This window comes from Mobula birostris, chromosome 13 (genome assembly GCF_030028105.1).
Source record: "Mobula birostris isolate sMobBir1 chromosome 13, sMobBir1.hap1, whole genome shotgun sequence".
NCBI lineage: Eukaryota > Metazoa > Chordata > Chondrichthyes > Myliobatiformes > Myliobatidae > Mobula > Mobula birostris.
In genome coordinates, this window is record NC_092382.1 from 104,376,140 (window position 1) to 104,400,774 (window position 24,635).

The 24,635-nt window shown below is 50.4% G+C and overlaps 1 protein-coding gene across 3 annotated transcripts; it reads right to left on the reverse strand.

Annotated features, from left to right (window-relative positions):
* Window positions 1–229: 229 nt before the first annotated feature.
* LOC140207260 (C-type lectin domain family 12 member A-like) lies at window positions 230–24,058 on the reverse strand. Of its 3 annotated transcripts, none has more exons than XM_072275712.1 (9): window positions 23,819–24,058; window positions 19,433–19,521; window positions 16,752–16,823; window positions 12,127–12,246; window positions 8,427–8,543; window positions 6,639–6,803; window positions 1,919–2,061; window positions 1,491–1,555; window positions 230–1,175 (listed from the first exon to the last, which is right to left on the reverse strand). In XM_072275712.1, exons 2-9 carry the CDS (start codon window positions 19,518–19,520, stop codon window positions 986–988), a joined length of 960 nt encoding a protein of 319 aa, XP_072131813.1. In that variant the 5' UTR covers window position 19,521; window positions 23,819–24,058; the 3' UTR covers window positions 230–985. The 3 variants fall into 3 exon arrangements, with proteins under 3 accessions (XP_072131813.1, XP_072131812.1, XP_072131814.1); XM_072275711.1 differs by having other exon boundaries at window positions 19,433–19,609; XM_072275713.1 differs by lacking the exon at window positions 23,819–24,058 and having other exon boundaries at window positions 6,639–6,791; window positions 19,433–20,341.
* Window positions 24,059–24,635: the final 577 nt, after the last annotated feature.

A 24,635-nucleotide genomic window follows, 5' to 3' on the forward strand; every position in this document is an offset into this window, starting at 1 on the left:
GCACAACCCTCCCCTCCATCGGGGACATGTTCAAGAGGAACCGCATCCATTACTGAGGACCCTCACCACCCGGGAAATGCCCTGTCATCATCAGTACTATCGGGGAGGAGGTACAGGAGCCTGACGGCCCGCACTAAACGGTTTAAAACAAGTTACTTCCCTTCCACCATCAGATTACTAAACGCTTCCTGAATCCATGATCACCCTCGATATTCAGCTATTTGCTGTTTTTATTAATTTTTGGAACTTACATTAAATTTGAATATTTCCGCACAACTAGTTGTGCAAATGATCAACTCTCAGGTGGTATCAGTCACAGACAATAGATCAGACCGTGATTGCGGTTACAAATATGCGCTGCAGACAGACAGGACATGTGGCACGCTGCTCGTCACTGAGTATAGGATTCGGGAGGTCACATTGCAGTTGTACAAGACATTGGTGAGGCCACACTTGGAGTACTGCGTTTGGTTCTGGTCGCCCTGGTGTAGGATAGATGAACCGGAAAGAGTGCAGAGGGAGACTTACGAGGATGTTGCCAGGATTCGAGTGGCTGAGTTGTGGAGACTGGGCTGGCGTGAGGAGATTATTCTTTGGAGAGCACGCATGACATTATAGAGGTGGATAAAACCCCGAGGGGCATAGATAGAGTGAGCGCGCACAGTCCTTTACCCCAGGGTCGGGTATCTGTGAATCAGAGTGCACAGGAGTGAGGTGAGAGTGGGTGGAGAGGAGGGGGAGAGATAACTCTGAAGGAGGGGTGGAGAGCGGTGCAGGGAGGGGAGAAGAGTGGGAGAGATGTCGAGAAAGAAGGAGATTGATGGGGAAAGAGGAATGTAGGAGAGTGTTGGGGGAATGAGATGCGAGTAGTGGAGGAGAATGGTTGGGGACGGACAGATTAGGGGAAGATGGAATTTGAGGATTAGGTGGATAAGAGAGGGGAAGAGAGACGGGGGAGAAAAAAAAAAACGGATTGCAATGTGTTTCAAGTTGGCCCTACGGACTGTTCACAGAGATTCTGGATCTTTTCAGAAATATCCGTGCACGAATGTGCACTCTTCTCGCAGATGAAACGGTGTTGACGATTGCAATAGACCCTCCATTCTTCCGAGTCGCAGCTACGACAGAAGAGCGTCCCATTGTAATCCTTGTACATAAAACGAGAAGCCTCTTCCCTGTCAAAGGAGGTTAAACAATTTCAACAGGGTCAAAACAGCTCAAGCAGACCACCCGAAACCGCCACAAAATTAATCCTCTGACCCACTTTCCACACAGCCCCGCATCTATCCCGAGACTAATCCCCATGACCCAGTTTCTCCCCACAGACCCGTATCACTCCCCAAATTGTTGTCATTTCCCCACGCTCTCCCCCACAGCCATGTAACAGAATCCAATCTACTATCGCTCACTCCCCACATCACCGGTGCGTCACCAAACTAATCCCACTGCCCACTTCCCAAGTCACAGGCCAGTAACGACCTGAATCTCACCCGGCCTCGCAATTTCCAGTCCAGTATGTTTCGTATTCAAGGACGAGAGCTTTGGAAACAGCATTCTGCGAAATTAAACTTAATTAATTAATGTTAGTAAAGGAGCCTCTCACAATGCCTGAACCCATGAGTGTGGGATGGGACGATATGGAAGGAGTTTCAATCTGTGTCGGACCACGGGAGTATGTGATGTGACCGTGCGGAGTGAGCTTCAAACTGTGTGTGAGCCAGGGGGTGTGCGAAGGAACGGCGTTAAGGGTTCTTCACGGTGTGTGACTCTGGGAATGTCTGATGGGACGATGTGGAAGGAGTTTCACACTGTGTCTCACACCAGGACTGTGTGGTGGGATGGTGTACAGGGAGGACAACTGTGTGTCTCACCCCGGGAGATCTTGATTATTGAAATTTCTTCTCATGATAAGACATACCTTTTCCTCGTTTGAATTTATTTCGAGCAGACTTGCATCAAATTCTGAACAATGTTTTTTCGCACCAGCATAAGATTTTATAAACGTGGATATAAAATAACACCGATCTTCACTTTTGCTCCAGTCCTGAAGACACGTTTGATCTGCAACTCAGGAACAAGAAACCGTGAATCTCCCTCCATAGATCCCGTTGCATTGACTGGGATAAGAAAAAGTCAACCCCTCTCCACACCGTTCAAATGCAAACTCCCGGGATGAGACACAGAGTGAAGCTCCCTCCACACCGTCCCATCACACACTACCGGGATGAGACACAGAGTGAAGCTCCCTCCACACCGTCCCATCATACACTCCCTGGGTCAGACACACAGTGAAGCTCCCTCTGCACCGTCCCATCATACACTCCCTGGGTCAGACACAAAGTGAATCTCCCTCCACACCGTCCCATCACACACTCCCTGGGTCAGACACAGAGTGAAGCTCCCTCCACACCGTCCCATCACACACTCCCGGGATGAGACACAGAGTGAAGCTCCCTCCACACCGTCCCATCATACACTCCCTGGGTCAGACACAGGGTGAATCTCCCTCCACACCGTCCCATCATACACTCCCTGGGTCAGACACAGAGTGAATCTTCTCCACACCGTCCCATAACACACTGCCGTGTTCAGACCCAGAATGAAGATCCCTCCCTATCGTCCCATCACACACTCCCGGCGTCAGCCATAGAGTGAAGCTCCTTTCACACCGTCCCATCACACACACTTGGGTCCAGACACAGAGTGAAGTTCTCTCCACACCGTCCCATCACACACTCCCAGGGTCAGACACGCAAAGTGAATCTCCCTCCACACCGGCTCATCACACACTTCTGGGATCAGACAGAGAGCGAAGCTCTCTTCTTCTGAGCTATCACAGAGATTCGATGTCAAACGCAGAGTGAAGCTCATTTTGCATGAGCTCTTCACTCAGTCAGCGTCAGACGCACGAAGAAGTTATACCCGTCTTGCAGCATCATGCAGTATCATGCACTCCCGGGGTTAGACAGTAGGTGTCACTGTTTCCACAATGTCCCATCACACTTTCCAAAGTCAGACACAAAGGGAAACTATTTCCACTCCGTCCCGTCACACACTCCCGGGGTCAATCAGTAGATGTCGCTCCTACCACATGGTCCCATCACACTTTCCAGTGTCAGATACATAGTGGAGCTTCCTACACACTGTCCATCACACCGTCCCAGGATCAGACACAGAATGAAACTCACACCACACTGTTCTATCTCACACTCCCGGGGTAAGAGATGGAGTGAATCTCTCCCCTACTTCCCTGCCCCTCTCTCACCCCCTGTGATATGGAGCAGGGGAAACGGGCGATGTCATCTCACCTCTTCTCCTGGTGAGATTTTGGCAAATCTGAGCATTGGTTTTGGTGATGGTTCTGTTGTTCGTTTAGAGCTGATTGAATTGATGATGGAGATCGGTGTGTATTTCATTCAGGGTTCAGAGATCGGAGTTGAGGACGGAGATGTTGTTTTCGAGGATGGAGCGAATGCTGTTGAAGACGGAAAGATTCTTCAGACAGGTTCTCTGGGAGCGATCCAGGAGGGACTTCTCCGATGTAAAATGAAATAAAACACTTTCAACCCCATCTCACCGTGGTCAGACACAGTCTGATGCTCCTTCTTCCCCGTCACCTCACACAACACAGGGGTCAGATACACAAGAAGCTCCCTCCGCACCGTCCTATCACACACTCCCGGTACCAGACACAGAGCGGAATTCTATCCTGGCAAGCGTCACCATTCCCGTTGGCAGACACACCCACCCCCACCCCCACGCACTCACCTCCCACCCTCCATCGCCATAGCTTACCATCACACGCACACAGCGTCAAACACATAGTTCCATCACCCCATCATACACACCCGACATGAGAGAAGTGTCACGCACCGGTCCGCTGACGCCGTGCTTCTGTTGATTTCCTTTTCCCCGTGTTTTGCCTGGCTCCTTGATTGAAGCAGCTGATCCTCATTCGAACCGGCAGCATAAATCTGTCTCTCTACGGACCCATCACTCACACCAGAGCTCAGACACAGAGTGAGTCTCCCTCCACTCCTTCCCATCACACACACCCGGGAACTGACACAGAGTGAAGCTCCCTCCATACAGTCCATTCATACCTTCCCGAAATCAGATACAGAGTGAAACTACTTCGTCATCACAAGCACCCGGTCCAGTGAAAGAGTAGAACTCCCTGCACGCCATCCGATCACACATTTTCTGACGGGTCAGAAACAAATTGGGGTTCTGTCCACAATGTCCCGTCACTCATTCTTGGGAACAGAGGAAGAATGAAGCTCTTGTCTCCAGTTCGCATCATATCCTCCGGGTGACACATACAGAGTGAGGCTCCTTCCACACTGTCCCATCGAAAACACACGGATTCAGCTTCAGACAGAAGTTTTCTCTCCAACACACTATCACACACACACTCTCTGCTTGTGTCAGACCTGGAGTAGAGTGGAACACCATCTAGGCACGCGTCACTGTTCCCGCTGTCAGACACACACATGACTCCACTAGCAAACGCACATCACACACCCCCGAGACTATCAACGTGTAAATCTACCCCCTTATGTCCCATCACAAACTCCCTGGCGGCTCACAGAGCGGAGCATTCTCTGAATAGTCCCATCACACACTACTGTGTTCATACATAAATCGAAGCTCCGGCCTCATCCTCCCATGGCACACTCACGGGGTCAGACTTCCTCCACAACATCCAATCGCACAATCCTTGTCACATAGAATCAAGCAACACGCAGCAACGTTGATGGTGAACGCAGCAGGCCAGGCAGCATCTCTAGGAAGAGGTACTGTCTACGTTTCGGGCCGCGACCCTTCGTCAGGACTAACTGAAAGAAGAGCTAGTAAGAGATTTGAAAGTGGGAGGGGGAGGGGGGATCCAAAATGATGGGAGAAGACAGGAGGGGGTGCGATGGAGCCAAGAGCTGGACAGGTGATTAGCAAAAGGGATATGAGAGGATCATGGGACAGGAAGCCCAGGGAGAAGGAAAAGGGGGAGGGAGAAAAAACAGATAGATAGAAGGCCACATCGGGAGCACCGGAATCAGTATATTACCCCAGCCGACTCACAGGTGAAGTGTCGCTTCATCTGGAAGGACTGTCTGGGGCCCTGAATAGTGGTAAGGGAGGAAGTGTAAGGGCATGTGTAGCACTTGTTACGCTTACAAGGAGAAGTGCCAGGAGGGAGATCAGTGGGGAGGGATGGGAGGACGAATGGACAAGGGAGTCGTGTAGGGAGCGTCCCTGCGGAAAGCAGGGGTGGGGCGGGGGTGGGGCGGAGATCTGCTTAGTGGTGGGATCCCGTTGGAGGTGGCGGAAGTTACAGGGAATTATATGTTGGACCCGGAGACTGGTGGGCTGGTAGGTGAGGACCAGGGGAATCCTATTCCTAGTCGGGTGGCGGGAAGATGGAGTGAGAGCAGATGTGTGTGAAATGGGAGAGATGCGTTTGAGAACAGAGTTGATGATGGAGGAAGGGAAGCCCCTTTCTTTAAAAAAGGAAGACATCTCCCTCGTCCTGGAATGAAAAGCCTCATCCCGAGAGCAGATGCGGCGGAGACGGAGGAATTGCGAGAATGGGATGGAATTTTTGCAAGATACAGGGTGAGAAGAGGAATAGTCCAGATAGCTGTGAGAGTCAGTACTCTAAAAGTAGACATCAGTTTCCAAAGATAGAGACAGAAAGATTTAGAAAGGGAAGGAAGGTGTCCCCCTCGCCCTCCCATTTTCTGATCTCTTACTAGCTTTTCCTTCAGTTAGTCCTGACGAACGGTCTCGCCCGAAACGTCGACTGTACCTCTTCTTAGAGATGCTTCCTGGCCTGCTGCGTTCACCAGCAACTGTGACGTGTGTTGCGTGAATTTCCAGCATCTGCAGAATTCCTCCTGTTCACATAAAATGGCCGTCCCTCTGCACAGTCTCATCACTTACTCCCGGAGTCAAGACACAGAGAGAAGCTCCATCCGCACTGTCCCATCACACACTACCGGATTCAGACACAAAGTGAAGCTCCCTCTGCACCGTCCCATCACACACGCCCGGAGTCAGACACAGACTGAAGCTGTCTCCCCAGGATCCCATCACACACTCTCGGATTTAGTCACAGAGTGAAGCCCCCGCTGCAACGTTCCATCACTCACTCCAGGATTCAGACACAGAGTGAACCCCCCGCCTCACCGTCCCGTCACACACTCCAGGTTTCAGACTGAAACTCTCTCTCTACGGTGCCATACCACTATTCAGGAGTCAAGCATGGGGGGAAGCTCTCTGGCCCCTGCTCAGTCACACAAACCGCCTGTCAGACACGGAGTGAAGCGGGATCCATACTGTCACATCAGAGATTCCCGGAGTCAGAAATAGGGTGAAGCTGTAATGTTATGACTTCCGATCCCGTGGTTAGACACGGAGTGAATCCACCACCACAACATCCCGTCGCACACTAGTGGGTTCAGGGATAAGGTGAAACTTCCTCCACGCAACACCATCTCACACTCACCGGTCCAACACAGAGGGAATCTCCCTCCATACCATCTCTTCACACATTCCCGATGTCAAGCACAGTGTGACGTTTCCTCTCATATGCCTGCCCTGTGATGCGGAACGGGTTAAAGAGGGGGATAATGCCTCACCTCTTCTGCTGGACAGAAGTTCACAGATTTGAGACTTGGTTTTGTTGACAGATCTGAACTTCGTTTCGATCTCGTTGATCTTGGATTGAAGGGTTGAGTTTAACGCACGGTAGTTTCGGTCGAGGGTGAACTTAGACTTGGCAATCTGTGACACTGAGAGAGATGCTAAAGGATGGTGAGCGATTACAGTGACAGTTGAGTCAGCATCACCGTACGAGCGGGTCACACAGAGTGTTGTGTCAGTGTCACGGTGAAGAGTGTCATAGTGAGAGGCGTCGGCTTGTCCTGACACGCTGCGGGGTATATCAATGACCCGGTGCAGGCTTTGTTGTTGTCACAATGGGTGTCTGCGTCAGTATCGTGCGGGGCCTGTTCGAGTTGCTGTGAGGGTCGTGTCGGTGTCACTGTGATAGGTGTTTCTGTGCCGCGGCGAGAGTTGTGCCGTGTCACAATGAAGTGTATCCCGATGTCACGGCGAGGGAAATGTCAGAGTAAGGGAAATGGTGGTGTCATGGTGAGTGGATTATCTGTGTCATCGTGTGGGGTGTGCTGGTGGCACAGAGAGGGGTGTGTCTGTGACACGGTGAGAGGCATGTCATTGCCACATTGGGTGAGACAGTGTCACGCTGACGTGTTTTGGTATAACATAGAACATAGAATAGTACAGCACAGTACAGGCCCTTCAGCCCACAATGCTGTGCCGACCCTCAAACCCTGCCTCCCACATAAGCCCCGACTTTAGATTCCTCCATATACCTATCTAGTAGTCTCTTAATCTTCACTAGTGTATCTGCCTCCACCATTGACTCAGGCAGTGCATTCCACGCACCAACCACTCTCTGAGTAAAAAACCTTCCTCTAATATCCCCCTTGAACTTCCCACCCATTACCTTAAAGCCATGTATTGAGCAGTGGTACCCTGGGGAAGAGGCGCTGGCTATCCACTCTATTTATTCCTCTTATTATCTTGTACACCTCTATCATGTCTCCTCTCATCGTCCTTCTCTCCAAATAGTAAAGCCCTAGCTCCCTTAATCTCTGATCATAATGCATACTGTCTAAACCAGGCAGCATCCTGGTAAATTTCCTCTGTACCCTTTCCAATGCACCCACTTCCTTCCTACAGTGAGGCGACCAGAACTGGACACAGTACTCCAAGTGTGGCCCAACCAGAGTTTTATAGAGCAGCTTCGTTACATCACGACTCTTAAACTCTATCCCTCGACTTATGGAAGCTAACACCCCATAAGCTTTCTTAACTACCCTATCCCCCTGTGAGGCAACTTTCAGGGATCTGTGGACATGTACCCCCAGATCCCTCTGCTCCTCCACACTACCAAGTATCCTGCCATTTACTTTGCACTCTGCCTTGGAGTTTGTCCTTCCAAAGTGTACCACCTCACACTTCTCCAGGTTGAACTCCATCTGCCACTTCTCAGCCAACTTCTGCATCCTATCAATGTCTCTCTGCAATCTTTGACAATCCTCTGCACTACCCGTGTCGCGGTTAGCAGTGTATCTGTGTCTCGTGGATGGTCGTGACTGTTCTACGGTGACAGCATTGTTCATGTTGTGGGGAATGACGTGTCGGTGTCAAGATGAGTCTTGATTGTGTACGGCGAAGGCCGTGTCTTTATCACGGTTAGGGAAGTCTCCGTGTTATGGTGATAGGTTTTAATCGGTGTTACGGTAAGGAGCGTGTCGGTGTCACGGTGCGGTTTCACGATAACAGTGTGTTCCGCTCTCTTTATTTATGGTCTGACTCCACCCGGAGACCGTTCCACTCACCATGGATCGAGAGTCCGATCACTGTCACGATGAGGGTGGACGTAACTAGGCGGAGGATGCAGATCTGACGTTTGGATCTATTTCCTATCTTCAGTTTCGACTCCTGTCCATGCGCATCTGTGGAGAGACCACAAGACCATAACACCATCATATACAGTAGCAGAAGTTGGCCATTCGGTCATTCGGGTCTGCCCCGCTATTCAATCATGGGCTGAACCAACTCATCCAGCCATTCCCACTCTCCTTCATGCTCCCAATACCCTTTGATATCCTGGCAAAAGAAGAACCTATCTATCTCTGCCTTAAATGCACCAGTAAGTTGGCCTCCACAACAAAGTCCACAGATTCACCACCCTCTAACTAAAGGAATTTCTCCGCATCGTTGTTCCACATGGACGATCTTCCTTCTTGTAGTCGGGCCCTCCCAAAACACGGGAACCAACTCTGCCATATCTAATCTGTTCACGCCTCTTAACATTCGGAAAGTTTCCATGATATTCATAAGACCATAAGACCGTAAGACAAAGACAAGATGTAGGCCATTCGGCCCATCGAGTCCACTCCGCCATTTTATCATGAGCTGATCCATTCTCCTATTTAGTCCAAATCCCCCGCCTTCTCACCATAACCTTTGATGCCCTGGCTACTCAGATACCTATCAATCTGTGCCTTAAATACATCCAATGACTTGGCCTCCACTGCTACCCGTGGCAACAAATTCCATAGATTCACCACCCTCTGACTAAAAAGATTTCTTCGCATTACTGTGCTGAATGGGCGCACTTCAATTCTTAAGTCATGCCCTCTCGTACAAGAGCCCCCCCCCCCCATCATGGGAAACAACTTTGCCACATCCACTCTGTCCATGCCTTTCAACATTCCAAATGTTTCTCTGAGGTCTCCCCTCATTCTTCGAAACTCCAAGGAATACGTTCCTCATATGTTAACCCTCTCATTCCCGGAATCATTCTAGTGAATCTTCTCTGTACCCTCTCCAAAGTGAGCACATCCTTTCTTAAATAAGGAGACCAAAAATGCCCACAGTACTCCAAGTGAGGTCTCACCAGCGCCTTATAGACCTTCAACATCACATCCCTGCTCCTATACTCTATTCCTCTAGAAATGAATGCCAACATTGCATTCGCCTTCTTCACTACTGACTCAACCTGGAGGTTAACGTTAAGGGAATCCTGCACAAGGGCTCCCAAGTCCCGTTGCATCTCAGAACTTTGAATTCTTTCCCCATTTAAATAATAGTCTGTCCATTTATTACTTCTGCCAAAGTGCATAGCCATACACTTTCCAACATTGTACTTCATTTGCCACTTCTCTGCCCATTCGTCCAATCTATCCAAGTCTCTCTGCAAACTCTCCGTTTCCTCACCACTACCGGCCTGTCCACCTATCTTCCTATCGCCAGCAAACTTAGCCACAAAGCCATCTATTCCATAATCCAAATCATTGATGTACAATGTAAAAAATAAGCGGCCCCAACACAGACCCCTGCGTCGCAGAGCTTTTTTTTTTGTTGCCAATTTTCAACATTTTCCACTGGACCACCCATCTTCGCATCATGTGCAACTCAATAAGGCACCCATCCGCAATTCCACCCAGGTTTTTTTTTTTGTATTACATTACAGACAGGAGGTGGAATGAGCTCCGAGAGAAGTGGTCGAGGCAGATGAATTAGAAATTTGAAAATCTTGGGCGAATGACACGTGACGCTTCCAGAATGGCGTCGCTACGGTGAACCCTGACATGGTTGTGAAGTATTTGACATCACTCCGGTTCCGGAGGCAATGCGAGGATCCGCATCCTCATCGATGAGGGGTTCGTCTTTCTGGAATGTCAGCTCTGAGTAGGTGCAGGTGAAACCGGCTGGGAGAGACAGTTGGAAAGGCAGATTTGGGAGAGAATGAGACAGCCGTAGAGAATTAGAGAGAGAGAGTCGTGGAGAGTGTGAAGAGACAACAGAAGAGAGAGAAGTGTAAGCAAGGGGGAGAAAGTGCCCGAGACACGGCGAGGCAGAAGGTTTGGGAGAGTGGGGAGAGAGAGTAGAGAGAGAAGAGACGGTGAAAGCGATGGACAGGGACGGGGACAGAGCGATAGGGCAATGGGCGGGAAAATGCGAGAGCAGTGCGGAAATGAGAACGAGGTGAGCAAAGGGAGAGAGAGTGAGAAACAGAGGTGGGGGGAGTGTGCTGTGGGAGATTGCAGAAAGACGGGAACAGTGAGACGGGAGTGAAAGGTGCGAGTTAGAGCGAAAGAGAGGGTGATTGAGAAAGGAGAGTGTGCGGAGAACAGTGGGAGAGGGATGGGGAAGAGAGAGGAGAATTTTACTGAGGGTAAAGGGCCTGAGGAGAGAGTGTCGGGCAGAGGGAGATAGAGGTGGATAGGGAGGAGGGGAAAACGTGGAGTGGAGATCAGCGGAAAACGTGGGGACAAAGAGAGGTGGGAAGAACGGGTGGGGGTCGTGAAGAGATGACAGTGTGCGGAGAGGGCGAAGACAAGGGAAGTGGAAGACAATAGAGGAAAGGTTTTGAGAGAGGGACAGGGTGATAGAGGAGGGGAGAGAGGGAGAGAGAATTATAAGGATGTTGATTGGAATGGAGAGCATGCCTAATCAGAATAGGTTGTGTGAACTCGGCCTTTTCTCCTTGAAGCGACGGAGGATGACAGTTGACTTAATAGAGGTGTACAAGGTAATGAGAAGCATTGATCGTCTGGATAGTTATAGGCTTTTCTTCATGAATTAGCTAGCACGGGAGGGCATAGTTTAAAGGTGGTTGGAAGTAGGGTAGATGAGCTGTCAGGTGTAAGATTTTTTTTTTACGCAGAGAGTGGTGAATTCGTGGAATGGGCTGCCTGCGGCGGTGCTGCAGGCGGAAACGATAGGTTATTTCAAGAGACTCCTCGATGCCAACACGGAGCTTAGAAAAATTGTGGGCTAAGGATATAGATGAGGTAGTTCTAAGGTAGGGAGATGTTCGACACAGCTTTGTGGGCCGAAGGGCCTATATTATACTCTATGCTTGCTATGTGTCTATGTTTCTATGGAGAGCTGGAGAAAGAACGGACTGGTGAGAGAGTGGGGGGAGGAGATAGATAGGGGTGGAAAATAGAGGAGAGAGAGAGATACTGGATAGCCTGAGGCTCAGGGACAGTTGTCGGTCGAATTTGATCGGGAAGGACGGATCAGGCACGGATAGTAGAGGTAATGTACCTAGACTTTAATAAGGTCTCAGATGGTACACTATTCTGGGAGTCGGGAGGTCACGCTACACTTACGATGACGCAGCACTTGTTCAGTGATGGTCACCCGGATATCGGAAAGGCCACAGAGCTGGAAGGCTTACGGAAATGTTGGACTCGGTGGAGTGAGGGCGTGCAGGTTGGGTCCTTAATTCTTGGAGCGTAAGGGTGACCTTACAGGGACGTGTAAAATCACGAGCGGTGAATGCGTACTGTTATTTTCCCTAGACCTGGAGAATCGAGGACCAGAGCGCACAGGTCTAACGTGACAGGGGAAAGGGATTTAATTGGGAAGCCGAGTAAGAAACTTTTGTTATCCAGGTGGTGACCAGTCTGTGGAATGAGCTGACAGAGAAAGTGGTCAAAGCAGATGCATTAGAACCTTGGTTACGTGAGTGACCAAGTGACACCCCACCCCCAAAATGACGTTATTTCTGCGAACTCTGACCTGTTTGTGCAGTGGTTGGCAGCCCGCCGGGTCCCGAGGCAATGGGGGGATCTTCGTCCTCATCGATGCGAGGTTCCTCTTTCCGAAAGTACAGCTCTGAGTAGGTGCAGTTCAGACCGTCTGGGAAAGAGAGTCGGACAGTCAGAGTTTAAAAAGGAAGGGTACTTCTAACGATTGTCTTTTCGATCGGGACAAGACGAAGGGCGTGAGAGCTGAGTTCTGAAAGATGATATTAAAAAAAAAAAACTTCTTCGTGTGCAAGAAGGACGATACTGCTCAGGCGTGTGACATGGTCCGGACACGCGGATAGTTAAAAAAAAAAAACAAAAGACCACCCTATACCGTGGGCAGAAGTAGGGGCGGGCAGCGGAGTCAGAGGTAGCAGAGTGTAGCGCTTTGGCTCAATGGGCTTAGGCGGTAACGGGAACAGGTGACAGCGAGCGCCAACTTTTTTTTTTTCCCCCCTTGGCGAATCGGCCCAGACAGACCTAGGGACAGCAGGGCTCACACAGCTAACGGTTTAAAAAGTTCGTGTGTTTGGCGAGGTAAGTGGGTGAGTAGACTTATTTTTCCTGTTTCATTCCTGTAGAATTAGGTAGCATGCCTGCATGGTTAGTGTTTTGCTCAGGGTGTCAGATGTGGGAATCCTGGAAGACCTCCAGCCTCCCTGATGGTCACATCTGCGCCAGGTGCACCGAGATGCAGCTCCTCAGAGACCATGTTAGGGATCTGGAGCTGCAGCTTGATGACCTACTGCTTATCAGGGAAAGTGAAGAGGTCATAAACAGGAGGAATAGGGAGGTAGTCATCCCTAGGCTACAGGGGTCATAAAACTGGGTGACTGTCAGGAGAGGGAAGGAAAATGCCCGGATAGTGAAGAGCACCCCTGTGGCTTCCCACTTCAGCAACAGGTATTTTTTTTTTGGATGCTGTTGAGGGGGATGACCTGACAGCGAACAGCCACAGTGACCGGGTCTCTGGCACTGAGTCTGGCGCTGTTGTGCAGGGGGGAGGGAGGGGAAAGATGAACGCGGTAGTCAAAGGGGATTCCTTAGTCAGGAGAACAGACAGGAGATACTGTGAGCCCGATAGAGATCCCCACATGGTGTGTTGCCTCCCAGGTGCCAGGGTACGGGATGTCTCGGATCGGGTCCAGAATATTCTGAAGGGGGAGGGTGAGCAGCCAGTTGTCTTGGTACATGTTGGTACCAATGACATAGATAGGACAAAGGAGGAGGTCCTGAAGAGTGATTTCCGGGAGTTAGGGAGGAAGCTCAGAAGCAGGACCTCCAGGGTAGTAATCTCGGTATTTCTACCTGTGCCACGTGCTAGCGAGAACAAGAATAGTAGGATCAGTCAAATGAATGCGTGGCTGATAGATTGGTGCAAGGGGCAGAGCTTCAGATATTGGATCATCGGGATCTCTTTTGAGGGAAGTATGACCTGTTCAAAAAGGACGGGTTACACGTGATCCCGAAGTGGACCAGTGTCCAGGCGGGAAGGTTCAATAGAGCTGTTAGGGAGGGTTTAAACTAATTTGGCAGGGGGACCGGAACCGGAATGATCGAGCGGAGGAGAGATAAACCGAAATAGATCGAAGATAGAGAGCAGTAAAGATGTCAGGAAGGACAGGCAGGTGATGGGACTAATTTCCCGCCATTGGGATGACGGCCGTGCAATAAAGTTGCAGTGCAATCAAAGCAAAAAGTACCAAATATTGGTCATAAGGTGTTATACTTAAACGCACGCAGCATAAGGAATAAGGTGGATGATCTTGTCGTACAGCTACAGATTGGCAGGTATGATACTGTGGCCATCACTGAGACCTGGCTAAAGGATGCATGTCTCTGGGAGCTGAACATCCAAGGATAGACGGTGTATCGGAAGGATAGGAAGGTAGGCAGATGGGTGGCGTGGCTTTATTGGTAAGAAATGATATTAAATCATTAGAAAGAGGTGACATAGGATCGGATGGTGCAGAACCTTTATGGGTTGAGCTAAGAAATTGCAGGGATAAAAAGGCTCTTCATTCCAGTTATATACGGGCCTCCAAACAGCTGCAGTGATGTGGACTACAAATTACAACAGGAAATAGCTTTTCAGAAGGGAAGTATCATGATAATTATGGGACATTCTAACATGCGAGTGGATTGGGAAAATCAGGTCCTCACTGGATCTCGAGAGAGAGAGTTTGTAGAATGTCTGTGAGATGGCTTTTTAGAACAGCTTGTTGTTGAGCCCAGTAGGGGATCGGCTGTACCAGACTGGGTAGTGTGTAATGAACCGGAAGTGATCAGAGAGATTGAGGTGAAGGAACCCTAAAGAGGCAGTGATCATAACAGGATTGAGTTCACTGTGAGATTTGAGAAAGAGAAGCCGAAATCTGATGTGTCGGTATTTCAGTGGAGTAAAGGAAATTACAGTGGCATGCGAGCGGAACTGGCCAAAGTAAACTGGAAAGTGACACTTCAGGGAAGGACGGCAGAGCAGCAGTGGGTGGAGTTTATGCGAGAAGTGAAGACAAAATTTTCGAATGGAAAAAAAAAATACAACCGTGGCTGACAAGGGAAGTCAAAGCTAAAGTTAAAGCAAAGGAGAAGGCATACAAGGAAGCAAAAAAATAGTGGGAAGACAGAGGATTGGGAAGTTTTTAAAAGCTTAAAGGTGGTGAAGAAGGGGAACGCAATGTTGGCATTCATTTCCAGAGGAATAGAGTATAGGAGCAAGGATGTGATGTTGAGGCTCTATAAGACACTGGTCAGACTTCACTTGGAGTACTATGGGCAGTTTCGGGATCCTTATTTAAGAAAGGATGCGCTGACGTTGGAAAGGATACAGATAAAATTCACTAGAATGTTTCCGGGAATGAGAAGGTTAACAGATGAGGAACGTTTGTCCGCTCTTGGACTGTATTCCTTGGAGTTCAGAAGAATGAAGGGGGACCTCATATAAACATTTAAAAATTGAAAACCACGGACAGAGTGGATGTGGCAAAATTGTTTCACATGGTGGGGGAGTCTAGTACGACGGGACATGACTTAAGGATTGAGGGGCGACCATTCAGGACAGAGATGCGAAGATTTTTTTTTAGCCAGAGGGTGCTGAATCTGTGGAATTTGTTGCCATGGGCGGCAGTGGAGTCCAAGTCATTGGGTGTATTTAAGGCAGAGATTGATAGGTATCTGAGTAGCCAGGGCATCAAAGGTTACGGTAAGAAGGCGAGGGGAGTGGGACTAAATGGGAGAATGGATCAGCTCATGAGAAAATGGCGGAACAGTCTAATGGGCCGAATGGCCGGTTTCTGCTCCTTTGTCTTCTGGTCTAATAATGAAGAGAGTGAGAGCGGTAGACAATAGGGAGGGCGTCGGGGAGAGACGGGGGTGAGAGGAGGTGAGGGAATAGAGAGTGGAATAAGTAAGAAGGAGAATAGGGCTGAGGCAGCGAGAGAGAGGGTGAGGGAGAAGGGGCAGAGAGAGGAGAGACACCAGGAGGCAGAAAGGGAGAGCGATGCTCAGAGAGAGGGAGACAGAGAGAGTGGAAAACGATGGACAGAGAGGGGAGAGCGCGATGTGGGAATTGGGCAGGGAAATGCGAGAGAAAGAATGGGGAGAGAGAACGGAGAGAGAAAAGGGAGACAGTGGGAGAGTGGGAGAGGGGGAAGACTGTGTCGGGGGAGAGCGGAGTGAGAGGTCTGAGAGATGAAAGAGAGTGGAAAGAGAAGGGTGAGGGAGGGTCGGTAGAAGAGTGGGAGAGGGATGGAGAAGAGAGAACAAGAGAAATTCAGAGAGAGGGGAAAGAGCGAGGGGGAAGAGCGGCGGAGAGCGGGTGAGAGGGGTGGATATACAGGAGGAACAGGAGATGAGCGGCAAACTTAGGGGCAGGGAGAGGTGGAAAGAAAGGATGGGAGAACAGTGAGCGGAGTGGGCGACGATAGGGTGGGGGGGGGATGGTGAGAGTGAGCAGAGAGAGAGGGAAAGAGTGCGAGGGGGAGACCGAGAGTCCGAGAGTGGTAGAGACGGTGACTGTGATAAAGGAAAGACGGGAGAGAGAGGGGGCAATGAGAAAGGGCGAAGAGAACAGGTCGGTGGGAGACAGTCGGGGAAACAGTTAGAGAGTGACGGGAGAGAGGGTGAGAGGAGACGGGGTAAGAGAAGGGGAGGGTGGTTAGAGAACGGGAAAGAGGGAAAAGCGAGTGGGGTTAGAAAAGGGAGAGAGTGGTTAAGGATATATACCGCGCACCCTCCTCACCGTCTCTCCCAAGTGTTCCTCCTCGTCAACGCGACACGGTGTTAACGCATCTCCACCACCCCCGCCCCACAGCGCTACCTCCTCATTGCCCGTGCCTCCACACTACTCATGCTAAGCCATCTGTACCCGCCAATCGGTCCCAAAGCACACGCTACTCACCCCATCCCCGGACGCTCCCTTTATTCCGCCCCCACCCCACGGCGCAACACACCGCACACCATGAAAGACCGTTCACTCCTCGTCAAATCTCTGACTCGTTCCCCCCATGTGAATCCCAAACACGGAATCACAAGGGTTAACTGTGTGCTTACCCTGAGATGTCTCGACAGAGTGGAAACATCAGCCAAACAGGAACAACCAACAAACGTGAAACTCACCTCGATCTGTCCGGATCCGGGGCTCAGAGACGGTCTTGAAATTAATTTCAGCGTACGATACATCAGGTTCAGCTGCAACAGAACAATGAGGGTCTGACACACACACACTCCCGGGGTCAAACACAGAGTGAAATCCCTCCGCACCGTCCCATCACACACTCCCGGGGTCAGACACAGAGTGAATCTCCCTCCGCACCATCCCATCACACGCTCCCGGGGTCAGACACAGAGTGAATCTCCCTCCGCACCATCCCATCACACGCTCCCGGGGTCAGACACAGAGTGAATCTCCCTCCACATCATCCTATCACACACTCCCGTGGTCAGAAACAGAGTGCGTCTCCCTCCACACCGTCCCGTCACACACTCCCGGGGTCAGACACAGAGTGAAGCTCCTTCCACACCGTCCCATCACACACTCCCGGGGTCAGACACAGAGTGAATCTCCCTCCACACCATCCCATCACACACTCCCGGGGTCAGACACAGAGTGAATCTCCCTCCACACCGTCCCATCACACACTCCCGGGGTCAGACACAGAGTGAATCTCCCTCCACACCGTCCCATCACACACTCCCGGGGTCAGACACAGAGTGAAGCTCCTTCCACACCGTCCCATCACACACTCCCGGGGTCAGACACAGAGTGAATCTCCCTCCACACCGTCCCATCACACACTCCCGGGGTCAGACACAGAGTGCGTCTCCCTCCATACCATCCCATCACACGCTCCCGTGGTCAGAAACAGAGTGAGTCTCCCTCCACACCGTCCCATCACACACTCCCGGGGTCAGACACAGAGTGCGTCTCCCTCCACACCATCCCATCACACGCTCCCGTGGTCAGAAACAGAGTGAGTCTCCCTCCACACCGTCCCATCACACACTCCCGAGGTCAGACACATAGTGAATCTCCCTCCACACCGTCCCATCACACACTCCCGGGGTCTGACACAGAGTGAATCTCCCTCCACACCGTCCCATCACACACTCCCGGGGTCAGACACTGAGTGAATCTCCCTCCACACCGTCCCATCACACACTCCCGGGGTCAGACACAGAGTGAATCTCCCTTCACACCGTCCCATCACACACTCCCGGGGCCAGACACAGAGTGAATCTCCCTCCACACCGTCCCATCACACACTACCGGGGTCAGACACAGAGAGCGTCTCCCTCCACACCGTCCCATCACACACTCCCGGGGTCAGACTCAGAGTGAATCTCCCTCCACACTGTCCATCACACACTCCTGGGGTCATGCACAGAGTGGGTCTCCCTCCACACAGTCCCATCACATTCTGCCAGGGTCAGACACAGAGTGAATATCCCTCCATACCGTCCCATCACACACTAACGGGATCAGACACAGAGCGAAGCTCCCTCCACTCCATCTAATCACACACTCCACGGTCTTCAGTGTGTGAATCTGGCACATACCATCCCTTCTCACACTCCCGGAGTCAGACTCATCCTCATCGTGTATTCACACATACCCCTGGTCCAATATATAATGAGCCACTCTCCACACCGTCCCATCACTCACTCCCGTGTTCAGGTACATAATGAAGCTCGCTCTATACCGTCCCATCACACACTCTCGGGGTCAGACACAGAGTGAAGCTCCCTCCACACCGTCTTATCACATATTACCGGGATTAGGCACAGAACGAAGCTCCTTCACACCGCACCATCACACACTCCGGGGGTCAGACACCGAGATACACTCCCTCCAGACCGTCCCATCACACAGTCCCGGTTTAAGACACAAAGTGAACCTCCCACCATACCGTCCCATCACACACTCCCGGGATCAGACACAGAGTGAAAATCCCTCCACACTGTCCCATCACACATTCCCGGGATCTCACACAGAGTGAAGCTTCCTCTACACAATCCAAGCACACACTCCCAAGATCAACCACTAAACACCTTTACATCACGCACTCCCGGGATCAGACACAGATCGATGCTCCCTCCACACAATCCCAACACACACTCCAGGTGGTCTGACACAGAGAAAAGCTACCTCCACAACTTCACAGAACACACTTCCGGGATCGAAAACAAATATTGAAGCTCCCTGCACACCATTCAAGCACACACTCCCGGGGTGAGGCACAGAATAAAGCTTTCTCACAAGCTCACATAGCACACTCTCGGGGTCAGGCACAGAGTTAATCTCCCTCCACACCGTCCCACCACACACTTGCGGGGTCATACACAGAGATTTGCTCCCTCCACAGCGTCCCATCACACTCTCCCGCGGTCAGACAGAGAGTGAACCTCCCACCATGCCGTCCCATCACATACTCCCGGGATAATACACAGAGTGAATCTCCCTCCAGACTGTCCCATCAGACACTCCCGGGGTCAGACACAGAGTGAAGCTCCCTCCACACCGTCTCATCACAAACTCCCGGGATCAGAGACAGAGTGAATCTCCCTCCACACCGTCCCATTACACACTCCCGGCGTCAGACACAGAGTGAGTCTCCCTCCACACCGTTCCGTCACACACTCCCGGGGTCAGACACAGAGTGAGTCTCCCTCCACAACGTCCCATCACATACACCAGGGGTCAGACACAAATTTAATCTCCTTCCACACCGACCCATCACACACTCCCGGGGCCAGACACAGAGTAAAACTCGCTTCCTCCGTCTCCGTTCCCCACTCACCTCGAGAAGGACACCGTGAGTCCCTGTTTGTGAAATTTATATTGCTGTGAGTCTCGCTGTCGTCCATCCTGTCGCGAATTCTCTGCATTCTGGGTTCAGAAGGGGAAGCAACTGCTGTCAGAGGAAGCCCGTTTTGACACGGGGTCAGACCGACACGAGCAAACACCAGATGAATGGCTGTTAAAGAGAAAGGTCGAGAGCAGTGGAGGAAGTACCGGGCCGGACGGAGACTGTGTGAGAATGCGTGTTTTCGAGAGGTGAGAGTGGTGGGTGGAGGAGGTGTGAAAGTGGGGAGAAAGAGGGGGAGGAGAGAATGAGGGAAAGTTGTGGGAGGTCGGAGAGAGAGAAATGGGTGACAGAGGACAGAGAGAGGGGATCGGAGGGGGGGCAGATGTAGGAAAGAGTGGGTATAGAGAGATGGAAACAGCGGGGCATATTTGAAGAGAATTTCGGAAAGAGAGGGAGCAAGCAGAGGGCGAGCTGACGGGGGAAGAAAAAAGAGAGAGAGAAAGGGACATGGAGGGGGCGAAGAAGAGTATGAGTGGGAGGAGAGAGAGTGCTACAGAGAGGGAGGGGGGATGCAGGGGAGGGACGATGGAGGGGGTAGAAAGAGAAGGGAGGGAGAAAGGAGTGGAAGATTGGTTTAGAGAGGGATGCAATGAGTGAAGAAGGGTTGGAAGAAGGGGCGATATGTGTCACTCATGCAGAGCCGCTATTGACGTTAGAAGTGTATTCCCTCCACCCAGCCTCTCCCCACCCGCGTTTGGTTCCCTGTTTGATCGTTGGACCCTCCCACTGCTCTGCTCATCGCCGGGGATTCAGACACTCTGTGTGTGAGAAACCACGGACCCAGGATAAACACCCAACACCCACCGAAGCATGTCAGCACCCTCCCTCCGAGTGAAATGAACAACTCCTCACAGTCTCCCCTCCCCCCTCGCTCTCTCTCTCTCTCTCTCTCCCTCTCTCTCCCAAATCTGCACCAAATTTACACCAGAAGAATTCGCTAAAAACAGATTGCCATTTTTAGACTACGCAGTGTTTAACAAAGAAAGTAGGTATGTGGATATTGAAGTTTACAGGAAACCAACGCACGCTGATCGGTATCTAAGGTTTGACTCTTATCTCCAATTAGAACATATTTTGATGGTTATCAGTATTTCCGAGAAGTCTTCAAAGCGTGCGGCAAACTGACTGGTTCCTTATCAAAACAGAGAAAACAAAAATAGCTGGGACGTCAGCCCATAAGAGGGAGTTCAGGAGCTCTCTCAAACACCCTCCATTACCTTCAGCCTATCCCTTTCACTGTCTCCCTATCTATCCCCATGAATGTACCTATCCCGCTTGAGGTTCGCAACTCACTCTCTCTCTCTCTCTCTCTCTGGGCACTCTCTCGCCGTGTGCCTTTCCATCTCACTTCCCTCCTTACTAAGCCTTCTCTTTCTGTCCCCAAACACTCTGAACACCACCTTCTCTCTGCCCATTCCCTGCCCCGCGAACTGACCTTTCACCTCATGGAACTGTGCCAGGGTCGTTTCCAGGAAAGATGCCGCCGGCTGAACAGCGGGGATCGGTTACATTCCCCACAGTCAGTAAGGGCGGAGGCAACAGGAGAAGCGGGGTTTGGAACTGACGGTGGAAGGTTGGAGAAGATGGTGGTGGCTTGCGTGGCGATGTGCTGGGGCGCCTGTGTGTGTGTGTGTGTGTGTGTGTGTGTGTGTGTGTGTGTGCATGTGTGTGTGTGTGTGTGTGTGTGTATGTGTGTGTGTGTATGTGTGTGTGTATGTATGTGTGTGTGTGCGTGTGTGTGTGTGTGTGTGTGTGTGTGTCTGTGTGTGTGTCTGTGTGTGTGTCTGTGTGTGTGTGTGTGTGTATCTGTGTGTGTGTGTGTGTGTATCTGTGTGTTCTGGGAGGGAGACAGAGAGAGAGAGAGAGGGAGAGGGAGAGAGACGGAGAGAAGAGAGAGAAAGGGAGGGAGTGAGCCTCGGCATCGGCAGAACAAACTCTCCTGGAGTCAGATACCGAGTGAAGCTCCATCCACAACGTTCCAACACACTCCCGGGGTCAGACACAGAGTGAATCTCCCTCCACTCCGTCCCATCACAAACTTGCGGGGTCAGACACAGAGTGAGTCTCCCTCCGCACCGTCCCATCACACACTCCCGGGGTCAGACACAGAGTGAAGCTCCATCCACAACGTCCCAACACACAGTCCCGGGGTCAGACACAGAGTGAAGCTCCCTCTACACCGTCCCATCACACACTCCCAGGGTCAGACGCAGAGTGAAGCTCCTTCTACACCGTCCGATTACACTCTCCCAGGGTCAGACACAGAGCGAAGCTCCCTCTACACCGTCAGATCATACATTCTCGGGATCCGACACAGAGTAAAGTTCCCGCCACACTGTCCTATCACGCACTCCCAGAAACAGACACAGAGGTAGCTCACGCCACACAGTCTCATTACACAATCCCTGCGACAGACACAGAGTGAAACTCCCTCCTCACTTCCCCATCACACACTCCCGGGGTCAGCCACATAGTGAAGCTCCCTCTACACCGTCCCATCACACACTCCCAGGGTCAGACGCAGAGTTAAGCTCCTTCCACACCGTCCGATTACACTCTCCCAGGGTCAGACACAGAGCGAAGCTCCCTCTACACCGACCATCACACACTCCTGGCGTCATAAGCAGAGTGAAGCTCCCTCCATAGAACCATAGAACATTACAGCACAGAAACAGGCCTTTTGACCCTTCTTGTCTGTGCCGAACCATTTTTCTGCCTAGTCCTTCTGACCTGCACCTCTACCACATCTGTCCATGCACATCCGGTCCATGTACCTGTCCAAGTCTTTCTTAAATGTTAAAAGCATTTAACACTTCATCCACACTCCCGCCACTCTCTGTGTGAAGACCCCAGCCCACGTTAATTTTAAACATTTCCCACATCACACTTAACCCATGTCCTCTGTTTTTTGTCTTGTATCTGTATTCCCAGATCCCTCTGTTCTACTGCACTCCTCAGAGCCCGACTATTTACCTTGTATTTCCTACCCTGGTATCACCTTCCAAAGTACAATACCTCATACCTGTCTGTATTAAACAGTCGTTTTTTTCTCCCAGCTGGTCTAAATACATCTGCAAGCTTTGAAATTCTTCCTCACTGTCTACTACACCTCCACTCTTACTATTATCAGCAAATTTGCTGATCCAATTTACCACATTATCATCCAGATCACTGATATAGTTGACAAATAACAATTGACCCAGCACTGATCCCTGTGGCACACCACTAGTCACAGGCCTCCACTCAGTGAAGTAATCTTCCACGATTACTCTCTGGCTTCTTCCATTGAGCCAATGTCTAATACAATTTACTACCTCTCCATGTATACCGAACGACTGAATCTTCCGAACTAACCGCCTATACGGGACCTTGCCAAAAGCCTTACTGAAGTCCATGTAGACAAATTCGACTGCCTTCCCTTCATCCGTTTCCCTGGTAACCTCCTCATAAAACTCGAATAGATTTGTTAAATATGACATACCACGCAGAAAGCCATGTTGACTCTCCCTAATGAGTCCCTGTCTATCCAAATGCTTGTAGATTCTGTCCCTTAGTACTGCCTCCAATAACTTACTTCATACCGACGTCAAACTTACCGGCCTATAATTTCCCGGATTGCTTTCGGAGTCATTTTTAAACAACGGAACAACATGAGCCACCCTCCAATCCTCCGGCAGCTCACCCATAGATACCGACATTTTAAATATATCTGCCAGGGCCCCTGCAATTTCAAACACTAGTCTCCTTCAAGGTCCGAGGGAATACTCCATCAGTTCCTGGGGATTTATCTACTCTGATTTGTCTCAGGATAGCAAGCACCTGCTCTTCTTCAATCAATACAGGTTACATGTCTTCATTACTGTTTACATTATTACCTTTGACTCCATACCAGTCTCGTTAGTAAATGCAGATGCAAAAAACATTTCAGATGTCGCCCATTTCTTTTGGTTCCACACGTAACCGTCTACACTGATCTTTAAGAGGACGGATTTTATCCCTTACTATCATTTTGCTCTTAGTATACCTGGAGAAGTTCCTTGGATTATCCTCCACCTTGACTGCCAAAGCAAACTCACGTCTTCTTTTAGCCCTCCTGTTTTCTATCTTCGGTATTTTTTGCACTTTTTATACTCCTCAAGCACCTTATTTACTCCCTGTTTGCTATACATGCAGACATCTCTCCGTTTCTCTTAATCAGAGTTCCAATATCCCTCTGGAATCAAAGTTCCTCACTCTTCCTCATTTTGACTTTAATCCTGACAGGAGCATACAAACTCTGCACTTTCCAAATTTCTCGTTTGAAGGCCTTCCACTTACCAATCACATCCTTGCCAGTGAACAATCTGTGCTAATCCACGGTTTTTATATCCCTTCTCATTTCTTCAAAATTTGGAGTCCAGCCCGGCTATAATGTCGTAATTCCATGTATCAATGCATGCCCTCGGCTCGTCAGCCATCCCCACAATACACCTTGCATTGAAATAGACACACCTCAGAAGATCATTGCCACCATACACAACGCTTCTATTTGTGACCTTGCATGAATTTTTCACATAATTTCTTTTCATCCCTGCTGCACTATCTGTTCTGCAACTCTGGTTCCCGCCCCCCTGCAAATCTAATTTAAATCCACCCCCCCCCCCAGTGGCACTGACAAACCTCCCTGCAAGGATATTGGTCCCCTTGTGGTTCAGATGTAACCCGTCTCTCCTCTTGGGAGTCCTCGTGCAGGATACCCCTAAGGCTAACCTCCAGGTTGAGTCGGTGTTGAAAAAAATAGATGCAATTTTGGCATTCATTTCCGGAGGAATAGCGTATAGGAGCAGGGATGTGATATTTAGGCTCTATAAGACACTGGTAAGTCCTCACTTGGAGTACTGTGGGCAGTTTTGGTCTCCTTATTTAAGAAACGATGTGCTGAAGTTTGAGAGAGTTCAGAGAAGATTCACTGGAATGGTTCCGGGAATGAGAGGGTTAACATATGAGGAACGTTTGTCCGCTCTCGGACTGTACTCGTTGTAGTTTAGAAGAATGAGGGGAGACCTCACAGAAACATTTCGAATGTTAAAAGGCATTGACAGACTGAATATGGCAAAATTGCTTCCCATGATGGGGGACTCTAGTACGAGAGGGC

Coding starts and splice junctions, on each gene's coding strand:
- LOC140207260 (XM_072275712.1), bottom strand. CDS start 19,520: ATGCAGAGAATTCGCGACAGGATGGACGACAGCGAGACTCACAGCAAT. Junction 6,804..8,426: donor GATCGGACTCTCGATCCATG/GTGAGTGGAACG, acceptor ACCATCCTTTAG/CATCTCTCTCAGTGTCACAG. Junction 1,556..1,918: donor TAAATTCAAACGAGGAAAAG/GTATGTCTTATC, acceptor TTAATTTCGCAG/AATGCTGTTTCCAAAGCTCT.